Source organism: Budorcas taxicolor, chromosome 2 (genome assembly GCF_023091745.1).
Source record: "Budorcas taxicolor isolate Tak-1 chromosome 2, Takin1.1, whole genome shotgun sequence".
Lineage (NCBI taxonomy): Eukaryota > Metazoa > Chordata > Mammalia > Artiodactyla > Bovidae > Budorcas > Budorcas taxicolor.
Window position 1 is genome coordinate 49,691,164 of NC_068911.1, and position 16,839 is coordinate 49,708,002.

The 16,839-nt window shown below is 58.2% G+C and overlaps 1 protein-coding gene across 4 annotated transcripts in view; it reads left to right on the top strand.

Annotated features, from left to right (window-relative positions):
- Nucleotides 1-3,930: 3,930 nt before the first annotated feature.
- The window catches only part of BIN1 (bridging integrator 1), a 55,362-nt gene continuing 42,453 nt past the window's right edge, over nucleotides 3,931-16,839 (top strand). The window contains exon 1 of one of the 4 annotated variants that reach the window (XM_052663647.1): nucleotides 3,931-4,157. In XM_052663647.1, the coding sequence (XP_052519607.1) occupies nucleotides 4,074-4,157 (84 nt within the window). In that variant the 5' untranslated portion in view covers nucleotides 3,931-4,073. The remainder of the gene's footprint in view (nucleotides 4,158-16,839) is intronic. The other 3 variants (XM_052663656.1, XM_052663664.1, XM_052663671.1) reach the window with 3 other exon arrangements.

Genomic DNA, 16,839 nt, shown 5'->3' on the forward strand with positions numbered 1-16,839 from the left:
AGAAAAAAAGACCAAACCCACCTTTTACCACTCCACCCGGAGAGATACCAGCCACATTTGAATATCCATTGGCACTATACCAGTGTACACGTTCATATCCTGCATTATTCTATTAACAACACATTATAGCATTTCCCCATCACAAAGACGTACGAGTGTTATTGTTTTGGTAAACATTTCATGTTTGGCTGTTCTATAGCTTAATCACATCTGGTTAAAGGACTTTGTGCAGAGGCCTGGGGTTGGGTTGTGGAGAGCTGGAGGGGCGCAGGGACTGGGAGACCTGGATGCTGAGAGGACAGAAGGAAAGGCAGACCAGTGACATGCTGGCCACTTGTTTGTCTGTCCCTTTATTCCTGCCTCCGCACTGGAGGGCTTTGCTGGGCAGCACGCTTCCCTCCCTGTTCTCCTGTCAGTGCTTCCAGTGGTCAACATCACTCCCTCAGAGAGCCTCCCAGCCCTCCCGGGCCCCATCTAGCCCCCACATAGTGAATTCCTGAGGGAGGGGATTCACTGCGTGCACCACTGGCAGAGCTAAGCCCAGGACTGGTACTCAGTAAGCAGGGGCTTCCCACGTGACTTTACTGGTAAAGAACCTGCCTGCCAGTGCAGGAGATATGAGAGATGCTGGTTCGATCCCTGGGTTGGGAAGACCCCTTGGAGGAGGGCATGGCAACCCACCCCAGTATTCTTGCCTGGAGAATCCCATGGACAGAGGAACCTAGTGGGTTATAGCTCATACGGTCACAAAGAGTCAGATATAACTGAAATGCAAGTCAAGAGACTGAAGGAGTGGGGGAATATGTATATTAGTATAGTAGTAACAAAGACAATAATAATAGCCAACGTACTGTCAATTTTGTATTATTATAATGGGATGAATATCTGTGTGATTAAACTTTGCTAAAATTTTGAGATGTTTCTTATACTTGGGATTCTAGGATTGAAGAGTATTTTGATAATTCTTAATACATATTGCAAGATTGCTTTCCAGAAACCCTGTATCTGTTATATTCTCAGAAGTAGTATGTGTCTGCCTCTCTGGTTTTAAATAACATAATTTTTAAAACGACTTGCTGATTTGGTGAAAGTGAGGGCAGGAATGGTATCTCATTGATTTAAGAAGCAATTTTGTTTTTCTGGTAAGACTGAACTCTTAATACTCATGTATTGATCATTTGAATCTCCAATTTTGTGAACTGTCCATTTTTACCATTTGGCCATTTATTTGTGAAAATCTTAGTGTTTCTCTTATGAATTATGAGAGCTTTATTTTCAAAAATATTCCCCTAACTTCTTACACTTTAATTTTTTATGTCAACTTTCTTTTCAAAATGTAAATAATCTTTTTTCCTGATAGTAAAAACAATGGACTGTCCTGCTAAAAAAATCAGACACTATAGAAAACCATAAACAAAGTAAAAATCCCCTATATTCCTAGCCTTTGGCCTTATAATAACATGTTGGGAGCATTTCCTTCCAGATTTTGTCCTATGAGTCAATGGTACTCATTGAGGTTTAAAAAAATTGAATTTTTACATACCCCCAAACAAGTATTTTTTATTTCAAAACTTCCTCCAATGGTTTTGTGCTTAAAAAAGTATTTCCAAATTAGAGATCAGATCAAAGAATTGTCTTCTTTAAAGATAAAAGTCATGTGTGTTTCTGAAGGCAACACAGTGTATTATAGAATATTTAGGAAGTTAAGGGGAAAAAGGCTTCCCAGGTGGTGCTGGTTGTAAAGAACCTGCCTGCCAATGCAGGAGACATGGGTTCAATCCCTGGGTTGGGGAGATCCCCTGGAAAAGGGAAGGGCAACCCACTCCAGTAATTTTGCCTGGAAAGCCCCATGGACAAAGGAGCCTGGTGGGCTAGTCAATGGGGTTGCAGAGAGTTGGATGTGACTGAAGCGCCTTAGCACACAAGGGGAAAAAAGTCAGCCATGATGCCTTGACCTTAAAACATCTATTTCCTTGTGCATGGTTTGTTTCAGTCTTTGATCATGAGCATTTATATTTATTTTTATGTGGTTGCGAAGGCAGTACATGCGAAATTTCCTATCTTCTCCTTTTCACTCATAATTATACCTAAGCATTATTTCATGTTGCTACACAGTCTCCTTAATTGTTTAAAATGATTCCCTTAATGGTCTCTCTGGTTGCTTTGCTGTCTAGCTGACCCTGTCCTATTGATAACCATTCAAGTTGCTTCCGATTTTTCTGTCAAGTGACCCAAGTCCAGCGAAGCAGAATCTCCCACTCTCCCTGCGGGCTGACTGTAATCTGATTTGACTTTTGCACATTTTCTCCTTTCGTCAGAGGAGGGCTGGAAGAAATCGCTCTTTAGAGAATGGTTAGAAAAGCGCCATGCATAAAATTAGAAGAACGACTATAAGGTGAAAGCTGATGAGGATTTAGGAGAAAGCTGCCTGAGCAACTGCACTACTTTGGTTTTGTTTTTGCAATTCAGGAATCAAGCATGAATTTATAATAATAATTTTGACAAAATGCTTTCTGCTCTTGTGTGCTTGGTGCTTTTCCTCGAAAGCAGGTCCATATACTAGCTGAGGGCTCTGGTGCAGGAGGGTCTAGGTCTGAATCTCTGCTTATCTCTTTGACCTTCAGCAGCTGCAGTTCCTCAGTCTGTCTGTCTGCAAAATAGGAATAAGAATAGGCTGGGAGGACTGAGGTGCCGAGCAGTCTTGCAGGAAAAAGTGGAGGAGAAGCCAGGCTCTAGAGAGTAACTTGTTCCCAGGGATCCCAGGAGGAACCTTCTATTGCTGGGTCTCAGCTTGGTGGATGATCTGCCAAAGCCTTTGCTACTCTTCCTGGAAGCTTGCCAGTGCCCTCTACCCTGGCTCCTGTGGGGTGCTGGACATGTCCAGGCCTCCTCAGGAGGGCTTCCAGAACTCCTCTGTCTACTCAGTTCAGCCTACATCCCTGGGACAGGCACTGGCCTCCGGGGCAACAAAATGCTGTAGCATCCTTCCAAGCCCCTGGCATGACTTTGGGGAGCCGTGGGGGTGGGATCAGTAAACCCAATGCATATTTATTAATTTCGAATAAGTGTCATTGGTCTGTTGGCACAGTTGTCATTGGTAGGTTAACCTTCTTTCCTTTGAATAATGACCATTCATCTTTCTTCTAGCACGGAATAGGAGACCGACCACCCAGGATAGAGTGTTTGGAAAGCCTGGGGTGTGGAGTCAGAGGTCTGGTTCCAGGCCTCTGTGTCTCACTTGTAAAAGGTGAAAAATAATGGCTCTACTTCACAGGGCTGTTGCCAAGGGGGCACTTAACAGAGTGCCAGGCACTCCTCAGCGCTCAGTACGGTTCGGCTGTTGTTATCATAATAATTATCCTCAGATTAGAAGACCCAGCGTCTGGTTAGCAAGTGACTAGGCAAGAGAAACAGTTCCCCGGTGGCGTCCCGAGAACCCCGGTCGAGAAGGGTGAACCTAGAGGCCAAGAAGAGGCCGAGCGTCAAGAAGGGGACCCTCGGTGAGCGCGCTCCTGCGCAGGCTCCCGGATTCCCGGGGCGCTCAGCAATCGCCACCCGCTTTATCTTCGGTTTGTGAAAGGACTTTTCTCCTCCATCTGGCCTCTTTTCCTGGGCCGCGGGAGGTATCTACCGGGTTGAAAGAAGGGCTCGCGGCGGCGTCGGACCCGGGGCGACCGTACTAGTTCCCGCCCCGGGGCGGTGTCAGCGAAGTGTCCTGGGAGTCCGGCCAGCCGCTGCGGCCGCGGCGACGGTGGGCGCCGCCCCCTCCCCGCCGGCGGACCGGTTCTGGCCTCCGGGGTGGCCCTTTAAAAGGCAGGGTCTCGGCCGGCGGGGGCGGGCGGGGGGCGCTGACCGGCACCCGAGGCCCGGCCCCTCCTCTCTCCCTCCGCCTCCCTCCGTCCGTCCGGCCCTCCCTCGGTCCCCGCGTCGCTCGCTCGCTCGCTCGCTCGCCGGGCGCACGCTCCGCCTCCGCCAGTCGGCTCGGCGGTCTAGTGCGCGGCGTGGAGCGGGAGCCCGGGGCCGGGGCTGGGGGCTGGGAGATCCGCCCCGCCACCCGGCGAGCCTGAGCCGCAATGGCTGAGATGGGCAGCAAGGGGGTGACGGCGGGGAAGATCGCCAGCAACGTGCAGAAGAAGCTCACCCGGGCGCAGGAGAAGGTGAGGGAGCCCGAGCCCCTGCCCCCGCGCCGTCTGGACACCTGTCCCCTACCCCCGCGCCAGGGGCTGGTCCTCGTCCGCGGCCGGGCGCTGTCACCTCTAGACGAGGGCTGCCGAGGACCTTGGGGGGTCCACAGGCTGCGCCCCGCGGCGCTCTGGGTGTCCCCCCGCGTCCGCGTCCTCCGTCTCTTCACCCCCGGCGGGGGCAGGAGAGGGCGCAGCTGTCTCTTCCCCCTCCCCCCTCCCCTCCACCCGCAGCTCCAGCCGCTTTGTATCTTTGCTGCTTGTCTGCAGCGGAGAGGCGGCCCCGGCTCTCGGGGCGCGAGGTCCAGGCTAACCCCGCCTGGAGGCCGAGGCCGGGAGGCTGGGAGGCGAGGTGGCGCTCCTAGCCCTCCCTGCGGGCGGGGCCGGCGCTAGCCGGGAGGGTGTCGGCCCCTTGTCCCCAGGGCCGCTTAGATCCGGGATTCCCGAGACTGTCGCTCTGCTCGCGAGTGCCGGCGCGGCGGCTCCAGGCCTCTGAGCGTTTCCTGCGCCCGCCGTGCCCTCCTCTCCACCCGCCTCTCCACCTTCTGTCCCCGCGGGCTGAGGGAGCGGTCAGGTTTCCTTTCACCAGGGGTGCCCGCGGCCTGGAAGCTCCGGTCCGGCTCCCGCGGGAGGGGAGAGCTGCGGGCCCCTGGGGAAGTGCCCTCGCCCGAGAAGGGGCTTCGCATTTCCGGCGCCCGTGGTGAGGGTGTCGGCTTTGGCTTTGGGAGCCCGCGGCCGGGTGAGGAGCCAGCCGGAGCGGAGAAGGCGCGGCAGGCCGCCGCAGGAAACACGACCCCTCGGCCGGGAGAGCCCCTGGTCGTAGGCTGGGGGATGGAGCCGGGGCTTCCCGTGGCAACCTCACTGTGCAGGAAATGCAGGGTTTGGGGGCGGGGGTCCGCGCGCGCCGGCTTTCCATCCCCAGCCAGCTCTGGTTTATTGAATTGGATCGCGCCAGTTGCTGACGCCACTTCCCCTGCCGACTCCGACTCTGAAATCTGAGATCGCAGAATCTGTGATCCTACCAGGGTGGCCCCCCCCCCAGCAACCCCCGGCCGGGTCTGTCCCCTCTCCCGCCCGACGCACGGCCGGTGGGAACCCGGAGACCGGCCGGCCTCCCCCCTCCGGGCTGTGGCTGTTTATAAACAATGACTTTTGCAGCTGAGACCTGCGGGCTCCCTAAGGATGCAGCCACGTGATCGTCGTGGGTGGGGGGCGGCGGCGGCCGCTGGAGCTTCCCCCGCGCTTCCCTCAGAGTCTGCCTCTCATCCCCGTGGTCCCGGACTAAGGAGGTGGTGGGTCGAGTAGAGGGAAGGGCCCTCAACCAGACTCCAGATCTGGCCTGCCCCAGCTGTCCTCCTCCCCTCCCCAGGGCGGGCGGAGGGATTAGAGCCCCACAGATAGCTGGCTGGAGGCTGGGACGGCTTCAGTTGCCCAGATTGGGGGGGTGGGGCAGATGCGGCTGCTCTTGCTCCCTCCTTCCCACCCCCCTCCCCCCATGACTGGCTAATCCGTTTAGGTGCCTGGGTCTAAGCCTGCTTCCTGCACCTAAGGGGCTGAGGAAGATGAATGAGAAGCCGAACGAGGCTGAGGCCATTTCCTTGCCTCCGTTCCAGTGATATCCCAGCCCTCCCTTTGCTCTTGCTGTGTCCCCCTTGCCCTACTTGCCTTGTTTCTGCAGCAGCATCTTTCAGGGATTTCAGGGGTGGCAGGCCTGGGCCGTCCACATCCCTTGCGGGTGTGTGGTGACATGTTTCCACTGACTCCCCTGAGCTGCTGCCCCTCCGTCTTTAGCCTCTGTTCTGTGGCCTTGGGCCGTTGGCTGACAGCTGCTCAGCTGTAGATACTGGCCTTGGCCAAGGGCTGGCCCTGCCCGAGCCTGGGCCTGGTGGGACTGGAGTTGCTTAGCGCTGTGGCCGTTCTCTGCCCCATGGGCTCTGGTTGGGGAGACCCTCCCCTCCAGAAGTCAGAGCGGCAGCACAGGCCACCTGGCTGAGTCTGGAAAAGTAGCCTCCCCTGTTGGTCCAGGAAGCCGGGTGCCTCGACCCACACCAGTCTCTCCCCTCTGCCCTTCAGCGGCTCAGTCTGTGTCGAAGCCTGGCTGCTGCTGGCCTGGCTGCCTCCTCAGCATCTTCCGGCGGCCTTCAGGACCACATGTAACTCGCATTGTCAGTGGTCTCATGGGCACCCCGCCCCCCCACCTTGCCTTGGGCAATTCCAGTTGTCCCGTTGCCATGTCAGGGTATTTCCTGACCAGGGACAAGCAGGAGCTTGGCTGGAGGGCCTAGGTAACATCCGTGTAGGAAGAAGGGCCCCATCTCTCCTTTTCCTCGCCCCATCTCCTCTCAACCCAGTCCACCAGGATTCAGAAGGGGACTGAGCGGGGGAGGAAAGCTTGCTCACTGGCGCCTTTGGAACCAGCTATCCTATCCCCTAGTCCAGTGAGTCCCTCAGGGGGCTTGCCACTGCTCCTCCACCTGCCAGCTTCCACCGCTGGTCTGGGTGCTCCCGGGGGGTTGGGCAGATCTGTGTGCGTACCCCACATTCACCTGGCCCAGCCAGTGCTGAGCGATGGTTAGGAACAAACAGGGGTGTTTGGGGTCTTGGTGTGGGAGCCCTGATGCTGGGTGGGTGATTTGACCAGAGTGCTCCTCAGCCTTCCCTCATTCAGCAAATCCCACCAGGACTTGTGTGGAGTGCCTGGGCCTGACTGGGTCCAGGGTGCCGAGGGGAGCAGGGTGCACGTGGCTCTGGCCAGCAGGGAGCTAATTGTTGCTGTAAGGGCCTGTGGCCTCTGGCCCTGGTGTGAAGCGCTCACAAGACCACACTGGGGGACTCCCTGGGGTCTGCCAGCCCAGCATGGCACTGTCACAGCTCACCTCCCAGCCCCCAGCTGCCCGCAGGGTGCTCAGTACCCTGAGGTCATCTTCCCTTCGCGCATTTGGCTTGTTGGACCCTCTATAAATGACTCTCTCCATTTTTGGGCCTCAGTAGGTGGCTGGGCAGAGTCAAGCTGGGGTGGAGCCTGGGTCAGATGACAGAGAGGATTAGGGATTGGCGGGCTGGGTCTTGGTGGGGACGGGATGGGACAGTTGGGGAGACGGGACAGCTGGGGTGGGGGTAGAATCTGGCCCGCTTGCCCCTGAGTTCCACTGCTCAGAAGTCCTCATGGGGCGTGTGTGAGGGAGGCCAGCCTGTGCTGGAGGAGCCGGACCCATGAAGGGCGCAGGAAAGGAGACTGTGCACCCCACCACCCCTCACTGCCGGCCCTGAATTGCTGGGAGTGGGGAGGACCAGCTTGGAGGCTTAGGGCCCAGGGCTGTCTGTGGACAGAATAGCACTGGCGGGTCACAGCTGATGCCCCCTAGAGGGAAGGTGCAATGGCAGTTATCTGTAGGAACCCAACACGTGGCCGTGATGGTGCCACGCTCGTTTGGATGGCCAAGGTCTCCCACGCTGTGGCCACGGACCTCCTCAGTAGGAGCCAGGCCTTATGCTCAGAGTGGCCTTGAGAGGAGCCCGGCCACACGGAAGGGTGGGGGGCAGGGAGCCCACCCAGGTCTGAGGCCCCAGGCTGCAGTCAGTGACTCTCTTCCCCTCAGATTCCCCGCTGCTCTCCCCGTCGGGGTGCCTCTCTCTCACCCCCGAGTGTCCTCTCTTGTGTCCACCCCCACATCGGCTTTGCCTCCATCTCTCTGCCTCGCTGCTCTTGTCTCTTTCCTCTGATCCTGCACACGCTTTTCTGCACCTCTCCAGGCTCGGATCAGCTTCTCTCTGAACCCGAGTTATTTACGTTGTTGGTTCCTCTTGCCAGTGCTGGAGGGAAGGCTCTCCAGCCAGGCGTCATCTCTGGGTGGGGTGTTTCTGGGGGCTCAGTGGACATTTGGCTGAGGTCCGTGGGTGTGGGGAAGTTGCAAGCATGGCCTCCAAACTTCCTGGGCCCCAACAGGCTGGGTTGGGCTGAGCCCAGGCAGAGCTGAGGCCCTCCTCTGTCGACGCTGTTGGTTCATGCAGGGCCCAAAGCAGGCAGAGGCTGTTTTGCCCAGTTTGGCTCATGGGGCTGCCTGGGGCCTGGGGACGGTGTTGGGGTGGGGGTGGGGGTGGGGGACAGCTGTGGGCCAGGGAGTGTGTGTGGAGTGGAAGAGTGAGCTGCTGGTCACTAATGGAAGGTATGGGGTGTGTCAAGAGGTGGCTGGGGGGTAGATTTGGGCTGGCTTTGCTTGAATCTTGGACGCCGGTGGGATCTGTGAATTCCATGGCTTCTCAGAGAGGCTGAGGCCTCGACTCTTCACCTCTGTCTTCTCAGATGACCCCGCTGGGTCCCCTTCTCACCTCCCCTCTCTGGCGTTGCCCAGGCTCCTGGCCCTCCGCTCAGCTCGGCCCGCACAACTTGTGCCTCTGATCCTCCTGCCTGCCTTAGCCTGGCCTTGCCTGTACTTTTCCCCTGAGGTTCTAGAACCTCTGTGTCCTTCCCCCCTGGGTCTTGGGGTGGGTATGTCCGAGGCAGAGCCCAGGCATGGGCTGGGGAGGCAGGCAGCAGTGGCGCAGGGCTCCGGGCTCCTCCGACCAGCTGGGACCTTGGGCAAGTTTCAGGACCCTCCTGAGGCCGGTTTCTTCTGTGTGAGAAGGTGATAACAATGGTCCCCTCCCCACACCTGTTGTGGAGAGGAGGGCCTTGGACAACAGTCAGTCACAGACCAAGTCTCAGTGGGCAGAGCCACACCGTGGCCCGAGCCGCACCGTGGCCCAGAGGCCTGCCTTCCCCCGGCCCTCCTCCTTGCCCTTCTCCCTGCAGTGTCCATTACAGGGCCCTGCAGACAGCTAATCCCTGCTGAGCGCTGGATGGATCAGCCCAGGGTGGAGTGTGTGCATGTGTGGGTGCCCATGTCTGTGTGTGTGTGTGCAGAGGGGCAGCATGTGATGGGGAAGGGCATCGCAGTTTTCCGGGTCGGGGTGGGAGTGGGAATCTGAACTCATGTACGTGTAAATCCTGTGGCCCTGGGTAAGTGTTCCACCCCCCCCGCCCCCCAGGCTTCCCTCTGACCATCAGTAAAGTGACCACGGGGTTTACTTCTTCATTTACTCTGAAAACAGATACTAAACACCCACTGTGCGCTAGGCGCTATGTGGCGAGGGGGATACAGGGCTGAACAAAGCCAAGTCCTCACCACCTGGAGCGGATGCTCTCCCCTCCTCCCAGGGGGTAGGCAGTCTCGAAACGAAACGTATGGTGGCAGGTAGATACAGGGCAGGGTAGCCTTTCCACAGTGGAATTTGATGGTTCAGGGCAGTCTTTCCCGAGCACCCCAGGGCCAGTGCTCACATGGTGTAAGGGATTGGTGAGGGTGTGTGTGCGTGCAGGTGTGTGGGTGTGTGCTAAGCCGCTTCACTCATGTCTGACTCTGTGTGACCCCATGGACTGTAGCACTAGGCGCCTCTGTTCATGGGTTTCTCCAGGCAAGAATACTGGAATGGGTTGCAGTGCCCTCCTCCAGGGAATCTTCCTGACTCGGGATTTGAACCTGCGTCTCCTGCAGCTGCTGCATTGCAGGCAGACTCTTTACTGCTGAGCCACCAGGGAAGCCTCTGGTTGTGGAGAAGCTGGGCCAAAGCTTCTGGTCTCCAGGTGAGAGAGCACTTGGGGGACCAGGGCTTCCTGTTGGATGTCACCCTGGTAGGTCACCCATACGTAAGCTCCTTTTTTGGCAAGTCTCCCTTTGGGATTAAAAGTGCAAAGAAAAGGGCACTCATGCTGAAACCACCCTGCAGGGCATTGACGGTGCAGGCCAGGGCAGCTTGGTGGTTGTAAGAAGGGAGGTTGGAGGGGACACTAAAAGGGAAGGGGCAGGCACTGAAGACGGCCCAGCCTGTGGAGGACCGTTTGCAAAATTTCCACATCAAGCAGCAACGCGAGGTAGTGACGCAAGGTAGTGACAACCATTCGGTTTCTAGAGAGCTGGGCTTGAATCCCGCTCCACCAGTTACCTCCCTGGGCAGGTTGCGATGAGCGCTCTGAGCCTCACTTTCCTCACCTGAAGTCAGTGGAGTGAGCCGCAGAGGATGCTGTGAGACTAACTGGACACACAAGCGAGGGGCAGGGCTGGTGGTTCCTGTGCCGGGAGCTGGCTGGCACCCTGGGCTCCTGGGGCCTCCCCAGAGAGGTTGCCAGCTCCCAGAGAGGCAGTGAAGCTGGCTCAGTGCCAAGGGCTGGCAGGGGTCAGGGCTGGGGAATTGAGAGAAGAAAGACAGGCTCTTCCTGCTCCTAGGGAAGCCTTTGTCAAATATTAACTTAAAAATAGCCTGATTTTGTTGCAGACCTGCTGAGTGCCAGGTGGTTGGTGAGAATTCTCATCCCCCTTGCAGCCTGGGAGGTCATCATGATTCCCACTTGGCAGATGAAGAAACTGAGGCTCAGAGCAGTGGTGTCACTTGCCCATGGGCTGTTCTGGTCCACTGTCTAAGAGGTTGCGTCTCCCTTGGTGACTAGGCCCTCAGGCTGGGGGAACGCCCGAGACACGCACTGCAAATAAGACGTGGGTCTCCACCCAGGAGGTGGCGCGAGCAGTGTCAGCTGATCGATTTGGGTCCCAAGACCTTCTCCCCCGTTAAATGAGGTCTGAGGCTGCTTGTGTGTCCCCGGGTCCCCACCTGGCATCTAAGTTTATACTTCAGAGTGTGGTCTTTCTGTTTGGACGTATTTGGTAGGCCTTGGGTGCTAGTGGTGGAGAATCTGCCTGCCAGACATAAGAGACATGGGTTTGATCCCTGATTCAGGAAGAGCCCCTGGAGAAGGAAATGGCAACCCACTCCAGATTTCCTGCCTGGAGAGTCCCATGGACAGAGGAGCCTGGCAGGCTATGGTCCACAGGGTCACGAAGAGTCAGATATGACTAAAGGGACTTAGGACAGATGGACGAGGTGAGGGGACAGCCTGGGGTTTCGTGGGGCAAGTCTAGGGACAGGAGTTCCTGCAAGGGGGGACAAATGGTGGGGGGTATGTGTGTGTTTTCCCAGATATGAAGGCTGTCTACTTTGCTCAATATAAAGGAGCACACTTTATCCTGAGGTTGTACCTACTTTTGTTGATATTTTTGCAGCAGTGTTTCTCTCAAGAAATGATGGTACTACTAGCTGTTTCCTATGTTCTTGGGGAGGAAATAGTCACAGTGTTGATTCCTGCCCCCCCCAAGCTGAGAAGATTTTCCTGGGGTGGAATCTAAATGTCTGGGGGCCTCTTGCCCTGGGGCAGTTTGCTGCCTACCCTGTGAACTGGCTGCCAGGAGTTGGGGTGGGTTGGCTGTTCTCCTGGTCCGCGCTTGAAGCTCGGCGGTGGCTCGGCAAGCCCCTGGAACATCTGCTCCGCGCGGCTGGGTGCTGTCTGCTGCAGTCACTACGGTGCCCCCAGCTGTGTGTGCAGTAGGCGCTCAGTGCATCCGTGTTGCCTGATGCCTGGATTCTTCAGGGGGATGGAGAAAGGCAGATGGCTGGCAGAGGTCCTGGAGGTCATGGGTTCCGGGTGTGGGTTGGGAGGGGTAGGGGCAGTGTGGCTGCAGGATTTCACGCCTCCAGCGAGCACAAGGGGTGTCAGAGCCCAGGTCTTGGGGTCAGGTTCGGGGGCGGGTGGGTGTATGATGGCCCTGGCACAGGCCATCCCCAGGGGCCTGGGCATCACACACAGAACTTCCTCCCACAGTAGTCTCAGGGCTGTGATGATGCTGCCCTGAGCCACGGGTTGCAGGGCTTGGGCCCAGATGCTGGCCTTCTTAGGAGTGGGCTGGGCCCTGCTGGGGAGCCCTCCTTGGCTTTGGGCCAGTTGCCAAAGATACGTTGGCCTGGGTCATCTCTTCCAATATGAGAAAGCTTTGGGGTGACCGGGGTCTTGGGGCTTACGGACCTGAGGGTCTCTGTGATTTGCCAGCCCCAAGACTCACGGCCGCACTCAGACCCCTCGGCCTCCTGGACCTCACCTTCAGGCCCAGGCTGTGACCCAGGGCCCAGGGCCACCCCAGATGGGGTAGGAGCGAGCCCACAGCTTGGATGGACGGTGGGGGTTGGAGCCTGGTGCTGGGGTTTGACCTTGGTGCTGCGCACGGTGCCCTTGGGCGGGGGCATGTGTGTCCCCCTATGCTGTGCCCGGGGGCTTTCCTGGTGGCTCAGACAGCAACGGATCTGCCTGCAATGCGGGAGACCCAGGTTTGATCCCTGGTTTGGGACAATCCCCTGGAGAAGGGCGTGGCAACTCACTCAAGTATTTCTGCCTGGAGAATCCTATGGACCGAGGAGCCTGGTGGCTACAGTCCATGGGGCTGCAAAGAGTTGGACACGACTGACTGACTGCCATATGCTGTGCCCAAGCCTGTGGTGATGGGCTGGGTCCCTGCTGCTGGCCCTGCTCAGTGGACGAGGGGCTCGGTGGATGGGTGGCGAGTTGGAGACACGCCTGCCTGTGCAGTGTGAAGGCTGCAGCAGGGTGGGAGCTGAGCCCCAGCGGCTGGGGAGTGAGTGGGTGGCAGCCGGCGGCAGGCAGCAGCCACCCGCCGCCGCAGTGCTGGGGGCAGGGACTCGCCACTGTTGTCACTGCTGGGCTGGGCTGGGGCTCTCCGGGCCCCTGCAGGCTGCCCCCCGATCCTGGAGCCCCCGGGCACCTTCCTAGGGACACTCGAGCTGCTCCTTGCTTCAGCTCCTGGCATCCTGTCGCCTCTCTTCCCCTTGCCATTCTCTGGTTCTGAGGGCACTCAGAGGAGGAGAACGGGCCCTGCCCTCAAGGAGCTCCCAGCCCCACACTCCGTGCCCATCGCAGCACTGGGGAGAGCTGGGGGAAGGGCACCGGCACCTTCCATAAGGCCTGGGCAGTCAGGAAAGACGGCTTGGAGGAAGTGGCCTGCCCTCCTGAGGCAGCCAGAATCCAGCTGTGACCAGGAAGGCAGGGCTGGCGTCCTGGAGTCCTCAACGTCAGGGCTGGGGTCGTGGCCTTCCCGGAAGGCTGCTGTACATCCTGCATCCCCTCCCACTGCATGCAGGCCTGCCCTTCTGTGTTTCAAGGCCCCAGGGTGGCACCGTGGAGGGGAAGACGCTGCTAAGCTGGCAGAGCTGGACAGCTGCGAGGGGTCAGTGGGTCAGCTCAACCCCGGGGCCAGGTACCCCGTTGCACTCGCCTTTTGAGACCAGACCAGATGGCCAAATGGAGGCCCCCTTGGTCCTGGATCAGAGCCGGGCTGGGTCCTCAGAGGGTGAGGGGTCATGCCAGCTGGTTGGGATCCTGGCTCTGAGCGCAGATGGCCGGGTGAGGAGTGGACGAGGCTCAGGGCGAGCAGCTGGCTGGTGAGGGGTCTGGGTTCCCACCCAGGCCTGTGCCTGAGGAGCTTTGCAGAGACTATGGAGCCGGAAGGGGGCTGGAGTGAGCGGAGAGCCTTGCCAGCCCTTTTTCCAACAGCTGCTGCTACTTTCTTTGGACCCTTGCTCAGCTCAGCCTCTCCCTGGGACTGCAGCCAACACACTGGAGCCCTGGGCGGGCCGAGGCCTGGCACTGGGCACTGAGGTCAGACCTGGCCCCAGGGGGCGGGGCTGCAGAGACCCCTCTAGGGGACCCCTGTTGCTCCCTCTCCACCCCCATGTGGCCCCCCATCCCCTTATCTGCTCGAGGCAGCACCACCTCTCTCAAGACATGCCGTCCAGCCTATCAACAACTACCTTGGGACCAGATGTAGGTGATAAGGTGGACGAAGATGGTGACCTGGGTTGGGCCCCTGGCATGTGGGCAAGAGTCAGGGAGAGAGATGGAACAAGGAAAGAGGAAGAAGGAGGTTGATCGCAGGAACTACCCGCCTGCTCTGGGGTCCTGGGCAAGTCATGGCTTCTCTGAGCCTGCCTTTCCTCCTCTGTAAATGGGAACGGGGGTTCCTGCCCATGGACTTGTGGTGAGAGTCCAGGAGGAGGTGATATGATCAGGGCTTGCTGGGGGGGAAACGCCGGTTCTGTTCCAGGGGACATCTTGGGGAACCCCTGGGAACCCACAGGTAGGGACTGTTCTGGCTTTTGTGTTTTGAGCTGTTTCTCTTTGCTGATGACCAGATTCTTGAAGTGAACTGCAGTGCAGTTTCTGTTCCCTTTTTCCCCATATAGTCTGAAAACGCTAAATTGGGAAGGGTGGTATCGTTTCCCACAGGAGGGAAGTCAAAGCGCCCCCTGAGCCAGAGCTTGATTGAGTGGGTTGGGGCAGGGGAGGGCAAATGGTTCCAGGTGGGCTGGGTCGAGGGGCCTCCCATCCCTCATTCACTCATTCATTTGAGGAGTCAGAGGTGCAGTTAAAGGAGGACCAGAGCTTAGAGACCTGGGTGGAAGCCTGGCTTGGCCGCCGAGCCTCAGTTGCTCATCTGGGAACGGGGAAGCATGAAATTCCCCTGGCAGAACAGAGTTCTACTGGGTCCAGCTGGGTTTGGATGATTCTGGAAGGGAGTACGGGTGAGCATCTCTGCGGCATTTCGTGGGTTTACTCAGAGCCCTCCCACCTGCCATTTTTCGTTTGTTCTTCTCAGTGACCAGTGCGGTCGGCATGACTGGATTATGGTACCACTGGGGAGATGAGAACGCTGGAGCTCAAGGAAGCCCTGGGATCCCCCCGCCCCCTGTTCTCCGACTTGGCTCCAGGCTGGCCTTTCCTGGGAGCTACCACCCCCATCCCTGAATGGGGGAGAAGGTGGTTGGATGGTGCTGGAAATAGACTATTGTAGTGCAAATATGAATGCCTAAGTGTTTTCAAATGAAAGCCAGCATGTCGGGGCTGCCTTTGTGGGGCAAACACCTGGGGGAAGGGGTGTGTGTGTGTGTGGGGAGGAGGTTGGGGAGGAGGCTGACACACTGGAGGAGAAGGTGACCCTGCAGAAAAGCCACCTTGGAGCTTTTCACATGGCCCCTGGTTCTCCTATGGCTCCACCATGGTGGGGGGGGAACCTGGCTTCACAGAGGAGTCACGGGGACCCCAGAAGGTCAACGTCGGATGAGGACAGGACTGGCCTGACACAGCGCTCCTTAGGGGGCCTCAGTAGAAAGAGTCCCAGATGCCAACGCTGTGTGGGGAGACGGGGGTGTGTGTGTGGGGGTGGGGAAACAGTTGGGGAGGGTGCGGGAGTGCGGGTGGGGGCCCAGGGCGGGGGAGGGGAGGGACACTTGAAGAGGAATTAATGGTCAGAAATACAAGTTGAATCTTGATCTAAACTGAGAGACCGAATCCACAATTAATTGGCTGCATTTGCTGAACCTGGGACAAGATGAAAATGTTTTCCTGAAATATAACTTAAGCCAGGAGGGTGTGTGTGTGTGTGTGTGTGTGTGTGTGTGTGTGCCTGTGTGTGCGTGTATCCCCACCATGGACTCTGTGGAGCAGTCTGCTCTGGAAGTGGGCCTGGCTGAGCTGGAATGTCACCGTCTTCCCAGGTTTACCAGCCCAGGCCTCCTGCTGGAGGGGACCTTGGGCCTGGAGCAGGCCACCGCTGAGAGGGGTCAGGGCCCTTCCTGTGGGCTGGGGGTGGTGCTGCCCTGGAGCTGGTGGGCCAGCTGGGGGCCGGCCTGGTGCCAGAGCAGGGGCGCTGCCCCGAGGTGTGGGTGCTGGGCTGCCTGGCCTACGGGAGAGCTGAGTCAGCCCCGCAGGAAGCCCGTGGTCAGCAGCGGGCAGAAGCCGGTGCCTGCGTCCTGACTTAAGTCACTGCAGTCTCAGGTCACCCTGTCCTGCTGCGTGCGCTGAGAGACCAGGGCAGGCCTCCCCACAGCCTGCAGCCAGCACAGGGCTCTTCGGAGCCCGGTGGTTGGTGAGGGGCCAGGGTGTGGGGCGGCTCTCGGCACACGTCGCTTCTGATCCCCTCCTCTCCCCTCCACTGGGGACTTGGGTCACTTACTTGACCTCCTCATTTCGACTTGCTTCTCCATAAAACGGGGTGACAGTGCCCCCTGCTAGGCCCAAGCCTTGGATGGTGGAGTCTGTGACCCTGCACCGAAGTGTGCATAGTAGGCCCTTAGCGCAGTCAGTTGGGGTGAGGGGCTTCTGTGCCCCAGGAACGGGAAAGTCTTAGCAGAGTATCTCTCACAGTGTGGCGGGTGGAAAGCCCACGTTCAGATCCCAGCTCTGCTCCTCCCAAGGCCTTGACCTTGGGCAAGTTACCTGTCCGCTCTGAGCCTCGGTGCTCTTGTGTGTGAGGGTTTAATGGGGGACACATGCTTCCATTTCACGCCGTAGGACACTGGAGTTTGGGGTGGGGGTGTAAGGTGCCTTAGCGGGCATGGGGCGTTCTGCTTGCGGGTCCTGTTGGACATTCCTGCCCAAGTCCGGACCAGCCTTGGCCCAGCAGTGGCGGAGGTGTGCTGGCTCAGCTTGGGATCCAGATGGTGAGGCCATGGGGGAAGAAGAGAGAGGGAGGGCCAGAGGGGGCCTGGCAGGGGCCAGGTGACACCTGGACCCCTTCCCATTGTGCTCAGCGCCTCCCCCCACCTGACCCGGGCTCCTTGTAGGTAGCAGGAGTCCCTTCCAGCTTTCAGCTGCTCCGTAAGTGTCCAGAGTCATACCATGGCCTGGCCAGGGATCTACCCCTGGATGTTCACCTCAAGCCATGCCCTGCTCCACTCTTTTCTGTTCTTTGACACTTTCCTGTGATTTTGTCTTTTTTTTTTT